We start from the raw sequence: 12359 nt of genomic DNA on the forward strand, positions 1-12359 counted from the left end.
TCAGGGTGACAGACGAGTTCGGAAGGTGCGCGGGCGGATCATCATGCTGACTTTGCGGAGGGAGTAATAGTCGGAGTCTCTCCAGGAGTACCAGACGACCCCATCAGGGCCGAGGGGGCCCCGTCCTTTGGGGCTGTAGCGCCCTCCCTGCGGGATAAGGAAGTAGTGAATGCCCTGTAATTTATGAATTCAAAAGTGGAGTAGAGCGAGAGGACACCTGTGCACCCCTTACCCTGTAGTAGACTCCGTTAAGGTTGGCGTAGAAGCACTGGTTGTACCACCAGCCGCCGTGGGAGATCTCAGCACAGATGTTGCCGCCGTCGGGCGTGCTGAAACTCTGCTTATCGTGGTACCAGCTGAACGAGTCCTGCACCGTGCCGCTGAAGCCTGACACATGCAGACGGTACTGGTGGTCCTCATCTTCCACACTGGACACACACACACACACACAAAGAAGAACAGTGGGACATTTAGCCCTGATATAGGGCCCTTTGGTCATATTGGTTGTTGTCTCTCCCTTTGAGACAGCAACCAATTCAGCCTGTCTGTGTGTGCCACTGACCTGAAGCTCTGGTAGAGGGCATGTTTGTGCTTGTTGCCCCAGTCCTGCAGGTCAATGCGGAGGCTATAGTCTCCTTGGCTGCTCAGGTCGTGGATGTGGTCGTTGCCCAGCCAGAACTCTGAGTGCAGGTCACCAAAACCCTCCCTGTAGTCCCTCCAGCTCCGGTCGAAGCTCACCGAGCCGTCGACCCGCCGCTGGATCACCGTCCAGCCGCCACCTAAGGAAGAAGGATGGAAAGTATACAGAATGGGTTACTTTACTTATCATCACAGGGAAATTATCTTTTCCCTTGCTCCCCATCCCTCCAATGAGGTCAGAGGTCAGGGTCAGCTACAGCACAGCGGCCCTGGAGCTGGTAGGGACTCAGCATCTTGCTCAGGGACACTTCAGCAGAGCAGATGCTTGCTGACGTGGGGCTTGAAACTTGGGTGATCTGATTGAAGTAGATTCTGCCGAACAGCTGAGCCATCCTGCCATCCCAGTGTGGTGTGTCAATAAAGTGTGTGTGTGTGTGTGTGTGTGTGTGTGTGTGTTTCTGCCTACCAATGTGTGTAACTCACCATCAGTGTCCATATCACAGTAGACCTCCACAGGCATGCCAACTATTGACGGCACTACTGTGTAGAGACCTGATCTCTTCACTCCATTGTAGTAGATAGAGGCACAGTCTATGGGACAGTTCCTCACATGCTGAATCTCTGAGGGAAGAAAGAGTGAGACAGGATTGGACGGGAGAGATACTAAACCAAAGAGGGGAGTTTTGGCTCCCTCTGTTGGTCAAGCATGGCAATTTGTGGTAAGAGCTGCAGCAGTTTTTGCTGACAATGGTGTGTTTGCATGTGTGTTTCAGAGTGTGTGTACCTGGATGCAGGGCCTCCTGAGCACTCATCAGAGAGTTGGGGCGGACTATGTTGATCAAGCAACCAGGACTCCTTTTCACTCTCTCCACCAAGACTGTCAGGTTATGGAGCTGGTTCTACACAGGAAGACGGGCAAACAGCCAAACTCATGGTTTGTAATCGGTGTCAAGCTAAAAACAAAGTTGCTCTTCTTAGCTCCTGAAAAGTTGACATTTTAAAGATACAAGGTTTTCACCTGACAGTAACAATAAAGTAGATTTCCATAAAATGAGTTGCACTTGTTTTTTTTGTCAAACTGTTGAAATAAAACTAATGTGACAAAACATTTTAGAATGACTGTCACTAAATGTCAATGAGATGCTGACAACACCAAAGCCCCCTGTCCTGGCATCTAGATTGTGACAATCCTCCTGAGCCATCATGTACCTTTTCAGCTCAGAAACAAATTAATTGCAATTGCAATGGGGTCCAGGCTCCAGGTTGATCAGAGCTGTGTTTTTAATACATCTCAGGAGTGTGTGTGTGATATCTGTGCCCTTGAAAAGTTATCAGAAACCTGCATTTGTGATAGGACCATGCAGTATACCTGTAGGTCTAGGATGAGCGTGCCCTGTAAGTGCAATAGGGTGGTGGCTTCAGCATAGTGCACCTCCATCTCTTGAAAACGCTGCTGCATGGACGTGTTCAAATGGTTCTTCTCTTCATTCTGACACAAACACAAACACACACACACACACACACACACACACACACACACACACGTGCACACACACACACACACACACACACACAGTATAGGCAGTGAACGACAATGTAAAAATCACACCGCCACTCCACTGATGCTGCTAGGGGTGATGCAGTACTTTCACTTCTAAAGCGTAAGATGCACTCTGGTCTGTTCCTAGCCTGGAAAGGGAGGATAACCTTACTGTAACTCCCATTACCACACTCTCCGAAGCCCTCTCCCCTGCCCCGTTCCCATGTACAACACACATTAGCCCTGGCCACCATCCACCTGTGGCCACTAGCCAGCCCAGCTGAGAGCCTGTTTGCAGGCTCACTGCCTGAGACGCACGAGGCAGCACTAATCCTGTTAGTGACCAGGGTCAAGGACATGCTGGGGGGAAACAGCTTGATGACCAGGCACCACATTACAGTGCAGTATCTACAATACTTACTGTACAAAGTGTTTCCTATATTAAACTAGATTACAGGACATCAATAGAATACAGACAACAAAAACTGTAGGAAAATAAAATGCCCCCTTTCTCTCAAATGGCACTGCAAGTATGCCTTGATCTATATAACAATGTGGCATCATTTGTATTCCAACAATCAGTGGTCGATAGTGAAAGTACATATCAAATCAAATCGCTCTCAAGACTTTACATAAATATTCAAGTCTAGAATGACAAGTTCCTCAAAGGGATCCGAGCAGAAGAAATACAAGAAATGGTAAAGGTGCATGTATTAGTAATGCACAACCCTGTTGTTAAGATGAATAGTGGTCATTAAAATCTTTCTCACATCTGACTGATGAGGTGTATTCACCGTCACACTCAGAAGAACAGAAGAAGTGTTCATTCCAAGTGAAACACAATAAGTCACATTACTATATTTTAAATGAATTCCCTTACGTCTTGTCTGGGGAAATGGAACCAGTCAGATTGTTGCCAACGTTCAGGCGGCGTCCAGGTAGACTAAAGCCGGTACCCAAAGTAGTTGAAAGGATTTCAGCTGATAGTTGACCCGGCCTGCTAAGTAGCTATACTGACAACTCACCTGCAGCTCTAGAACCTTGATGCGGTGCCGGTGGTTCCTAAGCTCCTCTTGCAGCTCAGAGATGGTCTCCTTCAGTGCCACGATCTGCTGTTTCCTCTCCTCGTTCTCGTGCAGCCAGTAGGAAACCTCGTCGGTGCAGCGGAACATATCCGGGCATCGCTGCTCGTCCAGCTGAGGCAGCGTGGCCACCAGCCGACACATCCCATCCTCCATCACCTGTCGGGAGAGAGAGGTCCGGTCAAGATCAGCCACCCACTTCCTGACAGACAGGACACACATCCCAGATCCTGTGTTGTTCAGCTCTCATCCATGACCTATTACCCCTACACAAATGACTGCACCTCCACAGACCATCAGTTAAACTCCTCAAATCTGCAGATTGTACGAGTTTGATAGGTCCCAGCTCCAAAAATGTTGAGTCCACTTATCACAGAGAAGTGCTCTTATTTGAGCTGCCTCTTTTTGTACCACAAACTGCATTATGTTGACTAATGGCTGTTTAGTTGTAAAGTGTGGAGCCCAGGAAGACTAGTGACCATCATCTGGAAGCTAATGGGGATCCAGAACTCTGTGAGGTTTACAGAAAAATTAGCAAATTATATTTCAGCAAACAATGACACCATCAACTGAGTCATTCAAATTTGTGGAAACTATCACCACCAAGGACCTCAAGTGGGATGAGGAAATGCCAAATGCTAAAACCATGAAAAAAGGCCCAGCTTTGATTGTACTTCCTCCGGCAACTGAATAATTTCAACCTCCTTTGGACAGCACTGGTTATTTTCATATTTGGGCCCCCAGCTGTCTGGTTCACTGCCTCATCTGCCCGATTCAGAGGCAAACTGTAATGCATTAGAGTTGGTCATCAGCTGTCACCTAACCTGCAAGGTCCCTTTCCACCCTGGACAACACCCACTGCATCAACGTCCACCCAGTAAACTATCAGTCAGTTATAAGCAAATCAACATGCCAGCAGAAAACATTTTTTTTCCTTCGTCTTGTAGTCCCACTAACTGGCCTCCAGCTGATTCCTCTATACACAAACACACAAAGGACTACTGCTTCCTTCCACACATCGATCACTTCTGCACTACTTCTTAAGTTTACAACTGAATGCTGCAATGTGATCTCATAAAATTTTGTGAAATGAGAACAAAGTCTGCAATGCTGATTATGTGTTGTGGACACAAATTATATGAAGATCACACTCCTATTTGCACCATGTCTGTGCACCTTACAACACTTTGGGTTAGGGTTCATGACATAACATTATTCTCAGTTGGCACATCATTGCAATAAAAGAAGGAAATTTAACTCTCTACTTCAGTGGCTTGTTCATTGAACATGTTAGACATGTCTACACACATTTCAGCATCTATCATCTTCAGGATGAACAGCAAGTACCTGGTTAGTGTACTCCCCACACTGGGAACCCCCGCCGTTGCGCTGAGTGGTCGAGTCCAGGTTGTCTGCTTTGGCCTCCGGCACCAAGATGAAGAAGATGCAGACAGCAGACCACATGCTCCAGCCGGGGGGGTTGGTTAAGGATAGGAGAGACATTGCTGCCACCTGGTTAGTCTGTCCCCGCCTGGTCAGAGAGAGGAGGGAGAGAGTCTGGGGAGTGTCTGCTTCACCATGTGAGGCTCTGCTCTCTCTCCCTGTAAGGGACAACATGGAGAAAATGGCTGTAAAGTAATATCTGATTCAAGACATCTTTAACACACTCACAAACACAAACTCATGCTGCGTCTCTGGCTCACACGCTCTCTCTCTCTCTCTCTCTCTCTCTCTCTCTCTCACACACACACACACACACACACACACACACCTCCGCCTTTTTCTCACAGTTCAACTAATGGGTCATGAACTCAGAAAAGTGAGCTTAATTAGGAGGTAGGTGATCCTTTCAGTCTATTACATGGCTGTAGTCTGTCCTCAGGTAAGTGAGTACACACACACACACACACACGTCACTTGTAGCCAAATTGAGGTTACGACTTCAAATGAGCTTAATTAAGAAGCAGGTGATAGTCTTCAGGATCCAAAACAGTTTATCACATGACTGCTACTTGTCTTTGGGTCTCTCTCTCTCACTCCCTCTCTCTCACTCACACACACACACACACACACACACACACACACACACACACCAATGTACCCTTTAAAGGACAACAAAAATATATAACACTAGAAACTGTGGTATATTGTCCTTTGCAGCAAATAGCCTTATTGACTTCCAATGTATCGTGTACAAACTTTTCAAGAAAATGTTCCCTTAATGTGGCACCTGTGGAAGAAGTCATGTACTCACCCCAGCCATAGACAGTCTCCTGCCCCATTCCTGGCCCATTTCTGGCCAAGAAATCCTCTCCATGCCCCTCGTTCGCTTTCCCTTCTCTATATCTCTTCCTGTATCTCTTTCTCTCTCACTCTGTGTGCCTCGTGCTCATCTTCTCTCTCCCTTTTTCCTTCTCTCTTCCTTTTTCTTTCTCTCTCTCTCTCTCTCTCTCTCTCTCTCTCAGTATGCATAGTAGACATCTTAGCCCCATAATCCACCTCTAAGAGGATTCACAAAGACTGAGGGATGAAGGGAGGCAGAGAAACAGGGAGAAGGTAATAGAGTGTGCAGGCGAGAATGAGACATAAAGAGACATGGGTAAAAAACTATATATCACTATTTTATTGTTGTTATTTACTAGTAACATCCATTCAAGACACAAGCAAAATGAAATGCAATAGCCTTGGGCATTTACAGTATATATGTATGAAGTAGGCACAGTAATCCTGCTCAAGGCGAGTGGTAATGAAGGCTGATGTGAGTGGGAGTATGAGGGGTGTTGATCCTATTACTGTAGCCAAGCTGCTCTTCCCATCTTCACGCCCTCCACTCTGGCTCCTCACATAGATGCTCTGTTTGTTGTGAAGAAGTCAACATTGTTGATGAAAGCCTGATTGTGATTTTCCTCATCTGCACTCATAAAGCAACGGCTATCCAATCCACTCTGTTCTCATTGGCTACAGAGTGCAACAACTTGTCACCAAGGCGGCCTGTCTACCTGTCCTGTACCATACCGATGTGTACTGCTGACTGGAGCCAGCTCTCTCCTACTTCCTTCTATTTTTCAAAGGATGCAGCTGCCATAGGCTTCCTCACGATTCAACACATCACACAGAGGACAGTCCTGAGTTTCACTTTGCCACTGCATGCAGGTCTACTGCATCCTCCTCACCAGACCTGTCAAACCTTGGGACTAGTGCTATTAATGTCACATGGCCGATGAAAACACTAATTCCATGTATTCCGAGTCTCTAAAAAACATTGCTGTAGGGCCAGGTGATGTTATTGTGTCTCTGCTGTATGTGGGAGAAACTGAGGGCGTTGGGCCACATGGTGGCACCAGGTAACACTTTACAATCACCTCCTGACTGACTGTTGTGAGAATGAGCTGCCCCACTGAAGTGTCCTGGGCCAGTAGTATAAAGACCATATAGACAGCAGAATTAGAGCATACAGTACAGAATGGAGCAAGAGAGCAAAATAGTGTATGGTCTCCTTTTTGGCTATTCTCAACAGAAACAATAAGAAAGAAAATAGCTTCTGGTATAGTAATAATGCAGAAAGACTCCCAAACCTGATTTGAAATATTGTGGTATCACTTGCCACATAATAATTATGTGCCAAGTGTTTATAATGTGGGCTGTTGGTTATCTGAGACTGTGTTGTTCATTTCTTGTAATGATGAAACATTATCTTATGAACAGCTAGCTTGCTAGTTCTTTATTGTTTAGCTCACCACCCAGGAACCACACTTCTTCTACTGGCAGTCTATACAGACGTTCCTTAATTCCCAGAGCCATCTGTTGGTCAAACTTGGTATGTTACTGAATATCATTACAGAGACCAAATCATGAAGTCAGAGTTAGGCTGACCAGACATACAGTACATATGATCTTTATTCTTGACCTGTTGATATTTCCAGAGGAAATCAGCCAGCAGAAATTTTGGACATACATTTTAAGTCAAACAAAAAATGTTTCAAAAGTAAATGTCTCTTTTTCTCCGTTTTTTTCCCCCTCAGGTCTGTTGTGTCACAAGCTGAGTTGGAGATGATTATTCAGGCCTTTATATCATCCCGCCTGGACTACTGTAATTCCCTTTTCACATGCCTCAGCAAGTCATCCCTGGACCGTCTACAAATGGTCCAGAATGCTGCTGCAAGGCTGTTGACCAGGTCCAGCAGGACGTCTCACATCACTCCCATCTTAGCTTCCTTACATTGGCTTCCCATCAAGTTTAGGATTCAATTTAAGGTTCTTGTAATCACATATAGAGCCCTGCATGGTCAGGCACCTGTGTACATCTGCGACCTGCTCCATCCCTACATTACCAGCAGGTCACTTAGGTCTTCTGACCAGGGCTTACTGGTTGTCCCTCGCTCTAGGCTCAAAACAAAAGGTGATCGAGCCTTTGAAATTGTGGCACCTAAACTGTGGAACGCTCTTCCACTGGATTTAAGATCTGCGGTCTCTGCTGACACTTTTAAAAAGCAGCTAAAGACTCATCTGTTCAGACTGGCCTTTGTCTAGCCTCTTGTGTCTGTATTTCGGTGTGTTTTTATGTCCTTTGTTTTTGTTTTATTGTTTCTTACTATTTGATGGTCTTATTTTAACTATTTTACTCCTGTGAAGCACTTTGTGACTTTGCTCTGTGAAAGGTGCTATATAAATAAACTTTACTTACTTACTTACTCCCTATGTCCAATCTTATTTTGTCAGGAGTTTAAGTATGCCCACAAAGTTATAAGATAATTCACTGAGGAGTGCAGAGGATTTTCATTTCAACTATCATGAGTATACACAAACCTCTGTGTTTTTGTGCACACATGGTAGGCTATTCCACGCAGCTTCCAAGTCTCTACAGTGCAAATCAACAGGAACACAGCCAGGGGACGGACGGTGACACTCTGGAGACAGCGGCTCAGCTCCATCTGACAGGCTTTTCAGTATTGGACCCAAGTGCAGAGAACAGACAAGAGGCAGTGGAACGGTTCAACAGTTTTATTTTGAACCACAGGAAATACTGGAACAGGCAGGAAGTAGAATACCTACCTATACTAACAAAAACGAATCTAAGAAAATAAAACTAAAAAGCCTGTCTCGGGTCCCGTCGGGTTCGGGTCGGGTTGCAGACCTCTACAGACCGGCGGTGTGTTTTTATAGTTATAGTTGTAGTGTGAACACAGACATTCCATTTACTACTTATAACGATTGAAATCTTTTTATAGTTATAGTTATCTTTATAGTTATCGTTCTAGATGTGAATGGGCCTTTACTGTGAGATAAAGCCTCTTAAACACAAACTTTTTTAATAGCCTTTTTTATTTTACCAACACATTAGGCTATAATAGTGAATGGAAAATAATTTCAGATTAATAAGTGCTAAAGATTGGCTACGGTTATCCATTGTTTATTTTCCAATGCTTGAGTTTAACTGTTTAAATGCTGACCTGGTCATGCTGAGTGAAGGCATGGCTTTCTTTTTATCATAACCTTTTCCATTTCAACATATATGATGAGTATCTGTAGGCTTAAAAGACAAAACTAATGAAATGAACATTAAATGAACATGGCAAGCGAGCGTGACCGCATATAGTCTACATGCATGCCGCTATTAAAATACAACAAGCAAAAATAAAATTGTCCACATTTCATTGTGTGCATAACTAGAACGTTCAAGAACCTATGGGTGAATACATTTGCTGATGCTACTTTCAGGTGTCAGTGGGCCGTAGGAGGCAACGTGTGCTGCTTCAGCCCTCTCCCTCCCGCCCGCCTCTCTGTCTCTCTCGCTTGCTCGCTCTCCCATTTTCTGCTACTGGACTGCCGTTTTTTTTTTCATGACAATTTTAGCTTCCCCTAGCCTCTTAATAGCGCCGCTTATGGCTACTGGCTCCCAGAGTTTTGGGATTTACTCTCAATGGAGTGAGCAGCCTAAGCTCTTATGTGCTATGATGATGGTCTAGATGGCCCTTGGACTTTAATTACATCACTTATGAGCAGTGTTACTGTTGGGGCCCAATTAAGTGCTTAAACTCATTGTACTGATGATCCATTTATACTTATGAAAATTAAATCTGACTAAGTGTGCTGTGTATTGTATTCTGCATCCCTCCACTTGTTGCCTTGTCTTTTACTTTTTTTTAATGCATATGTATATATTTATTTATTTATTTATTTATTTATTTTATGTCAGACTGTCTTATTTGTAAATTTTGTGTTCTGTCATCAAAATCTGTAATAAAATTAAATATAGTGTCCACACAGTGGCAGTGTTGAGTTGTCTCTCTGGCTTCAGTCTTATTTTAACTGCCTTGTTTGAGACCTTTTTCCTCAAATTCAAAACCTGCTGCTGCAGAGTTTAATGAATGATTTTGATTATAAATCATAATATAATCACTTCGCATTTGTTATAATCGTCATATTTCCAACACGTCCAATACTGTAGTGTTTGCTTGGATTCACACTGTAAAGTTATCCTTGCAATTTAAACTATTCATCTCTCTGAATGATGCATGATTACATGTACAAGGCCAGGTAACATTTGTAACAATGAGTGATGTGACAGTTAGCAGGGACATGTGGTGGTGGTGAGCTGGAGTGCTCGGGGGGGGGGGGGGGGGATTGGGGGGGGGGGGGGGGTTACTTGGGTAGGGGATATTAAGCATGGGTAAAACACAATGAAAAGAGTAAAATGCGTAAAATGCAAAATAGAGTTTAAATTGATTTATCCAGCTGTTTTCCTGTGGCTGACAATACAAGACCTTTTGCTGAAAGGCTAACTGCCTACGTTGTACCTAGAGACCAGTCATCTGTAACTAAGGGTCAAATGTCCATGACCCAGCATAAATAACTGTTGCTAAGGGTAAAGTAGCTGTATCCAAGGGATTTACACTGATCAGAACCTCTGGCACTGATCTTCAACAGGAATGAGGAGTTCCTAATTAGCAGGGCTCAAGAATTTAATTGAATTGTCTTGCAGAAATATAACTGGCTCCTGGAAAGTATAAGAAGCTCATTTATGGGTTTGTTTGTGCATGTGTGCGTGCGTGTATGTGTGTGTATGTGTGTGTGTGTTTGTGTGTGTGTGGGTGTGAACTGCACTCTTAGAAACTCTTATGTTAGTCAGAGGAAACAGAGAAACCCACTGAACCTGGTTCAGTGGTTACACAAACCACTGAAGTTATCGTGTAATAGCTCCGACGAATAGCTCCGAATAGCAGATTGATTATGCAGACATGTCGAATAATGAGTTTTCTAGCAACATACGCATTTCTCCATAGTATTGTTGTCAGGTATATCCAGATATTTGTACTTATTCCCAGAAAATCCCTCTGCCTGCCCTCACACCTATAACTATCTTTTCCATTTCGCTGTCTAAGAAGCAGTCACAAACGCATAAAGAGCCACAGAAACACATTTCTATATGCACTCCAGATATGTAAGGTTCAATTTACACGTGCATAAGTCCAGCAGCTAATGGCATTGACCTAGCTGGCACCTTGATCACTGTAATACATTAAGACATTAACTGTAATACTGTAAGACATCAAACCTGAAGAAATTCATGACATGCCCCCATGCATGTCTATCAGCAAAAAGAATGTAATATTCTTATTCATAATACATTTCAAATGAATCATACTTCCTCAGGATGCTTTCACTCCAGAAATAATCTGCTGGTTTGCTCTGTACTGAATGAGGAGAACAGTGTGGGTTCAGGGTTGAGAGGCTGACATTTTCTTTAGAGAGACAACATGACAAGGTGCTCATTGCTGGTAGAAACAGATGGTCTGGGTTGTTATATAAAATCTCTTTTCCTGGACTTCTGTATAAATTATACTGAACAGATTTGTTTTCAGTCTCTGATTAGAGCCTGAATGCAGCTGATCTGAAAAGTCATCATCTGTACTTCAAAATGGTAAACACCGAGTGAATCTCACAGCAGATGGATTGAGTTATCTTGTAAAGTGCCAGCAGGCCGCCAGGAATGTGACCCGCACACTTAACCTATTGATTTCCAATGGGGTGCTTAAGCTGCAGCCCCCATGCTACACAGATCGCACGTGATGTCATCTGTCTGTGACAAAATGAATACAACAAAGTGCCGAACATCAGTCGGTATGGATCACCTGTCTGCTCTACAGCCTGGATGAGTATTTTTCCGGAGCACATGCCTAGACGGGGAATTCTTTACACTAGGAAGTACTGTAGCTACTGGGCAGTCACTCGTGAAAATACAACCACATCCATTAGATTTCAGTCTCTCTCTGTCACACACACACACACATACACATACACACATGCCATAAACATCAAGATCTACCCTAAATCCTTGGTACTGTAATACACCTGAGGGGACACAAGCCCTAATCTGTCCTATTCCTCACACTGACTCTATCACCCCACCACCCAGGCTTGGTTGGTGAATCTTTTGATATTGTAGGTGGCTTTGTGTGAAGGCAGCTACAGTAATGGCTTCACTGGGAGGCTGGGTGAGCCAACAGCACTGCTGCACTTAACACTGTCTTGGTATTATGTCAATTCTTATTACTTCAATACACAACAGGGATGTGCAAGACTTGAATTGACTGTTAAATCAAAAAATTCAGCTAGAAGAGCTGCATTTTGGAATTTCTCTCTATATCCAATGTGAGTCTTACATAAAAAAAACATTTTAAAGTAAATTCTCAGGCAAATAAAGACTTATTACGATTTTGATGAAAAACTGAAAATGAAAAATGAAAGTGTTACAATATATCAGACTAGCTTGCTTTTTTAACAAGAAAGTCTGTATGACTTTGCATTGTGAAACGGTGTGGCAGACACATTGCAAGCAGTGTTGTGAACCAGTGACTTGGAACTGAGGAGCTGGTTGTGTGAGCAGCTGAAGCCTTAAGTCCCACGTCAGCAAGCGTCCTCCCTGCCGACGTGTCTTTGAGCAAGACACTGAGTCCCTACCAGCTACAGCAGTGTTGCTCTGTAGCTGACAATGACCTCTGACCTCTCTGAGGCAGGAGAGAATTCCTCTATAACGTATCATATAGTTACTCATTATGAAGGTATTGGGTGGAGGACACAAATAGAAAACAACACAG

The 12359-nt window shown here is 44.0% G+C and overlaps 1 protein-coding gene across 1 annotated transcript; it reads right to left on the reverse strand.

Moving 5' to 3' along the window:
- On the reverse strand, window positions 1–4725 carry LOC139920583 (ryncolin-1). Its single transcript, XM_078290087.1, has 8 exons — window positions 4609–4725; window positions 3205–3420; window positions 2009–2128; window positions 1424–1538; window positions 1123–1260; window positions 563–779; window positions 233–428; window positions 1–147 (listed from the first exon to the last, which is right to left on the reverse strand). The coding sequence occupies exons 1-8, from the start codon at window positions 4723–4725 to the stop codon at window positions 1–3; spliced, it is 1266 nt and encodes a 421-aa protein (XP_078146213.1).
- Between the last annotated feature and the right edge of the window lie 7634 nt (window positions 4726–12359).

The sequence above is a fragment of the Centroberyx gerrardi genome, chromosome 18, assembly GCF_048128805.1.
Source record: "Centroberyx gerrardi isolate f3 chromosome 18, fCenGer3.hap1.cur.20231027, whole genome shotgun sequence".
Lineage (NCBI taxonomy): Eukaryota > Metazoa > Chordata > Actinopteri > Beryciformes > Berycidae > Centroberyx > Centroberyx gerrardi.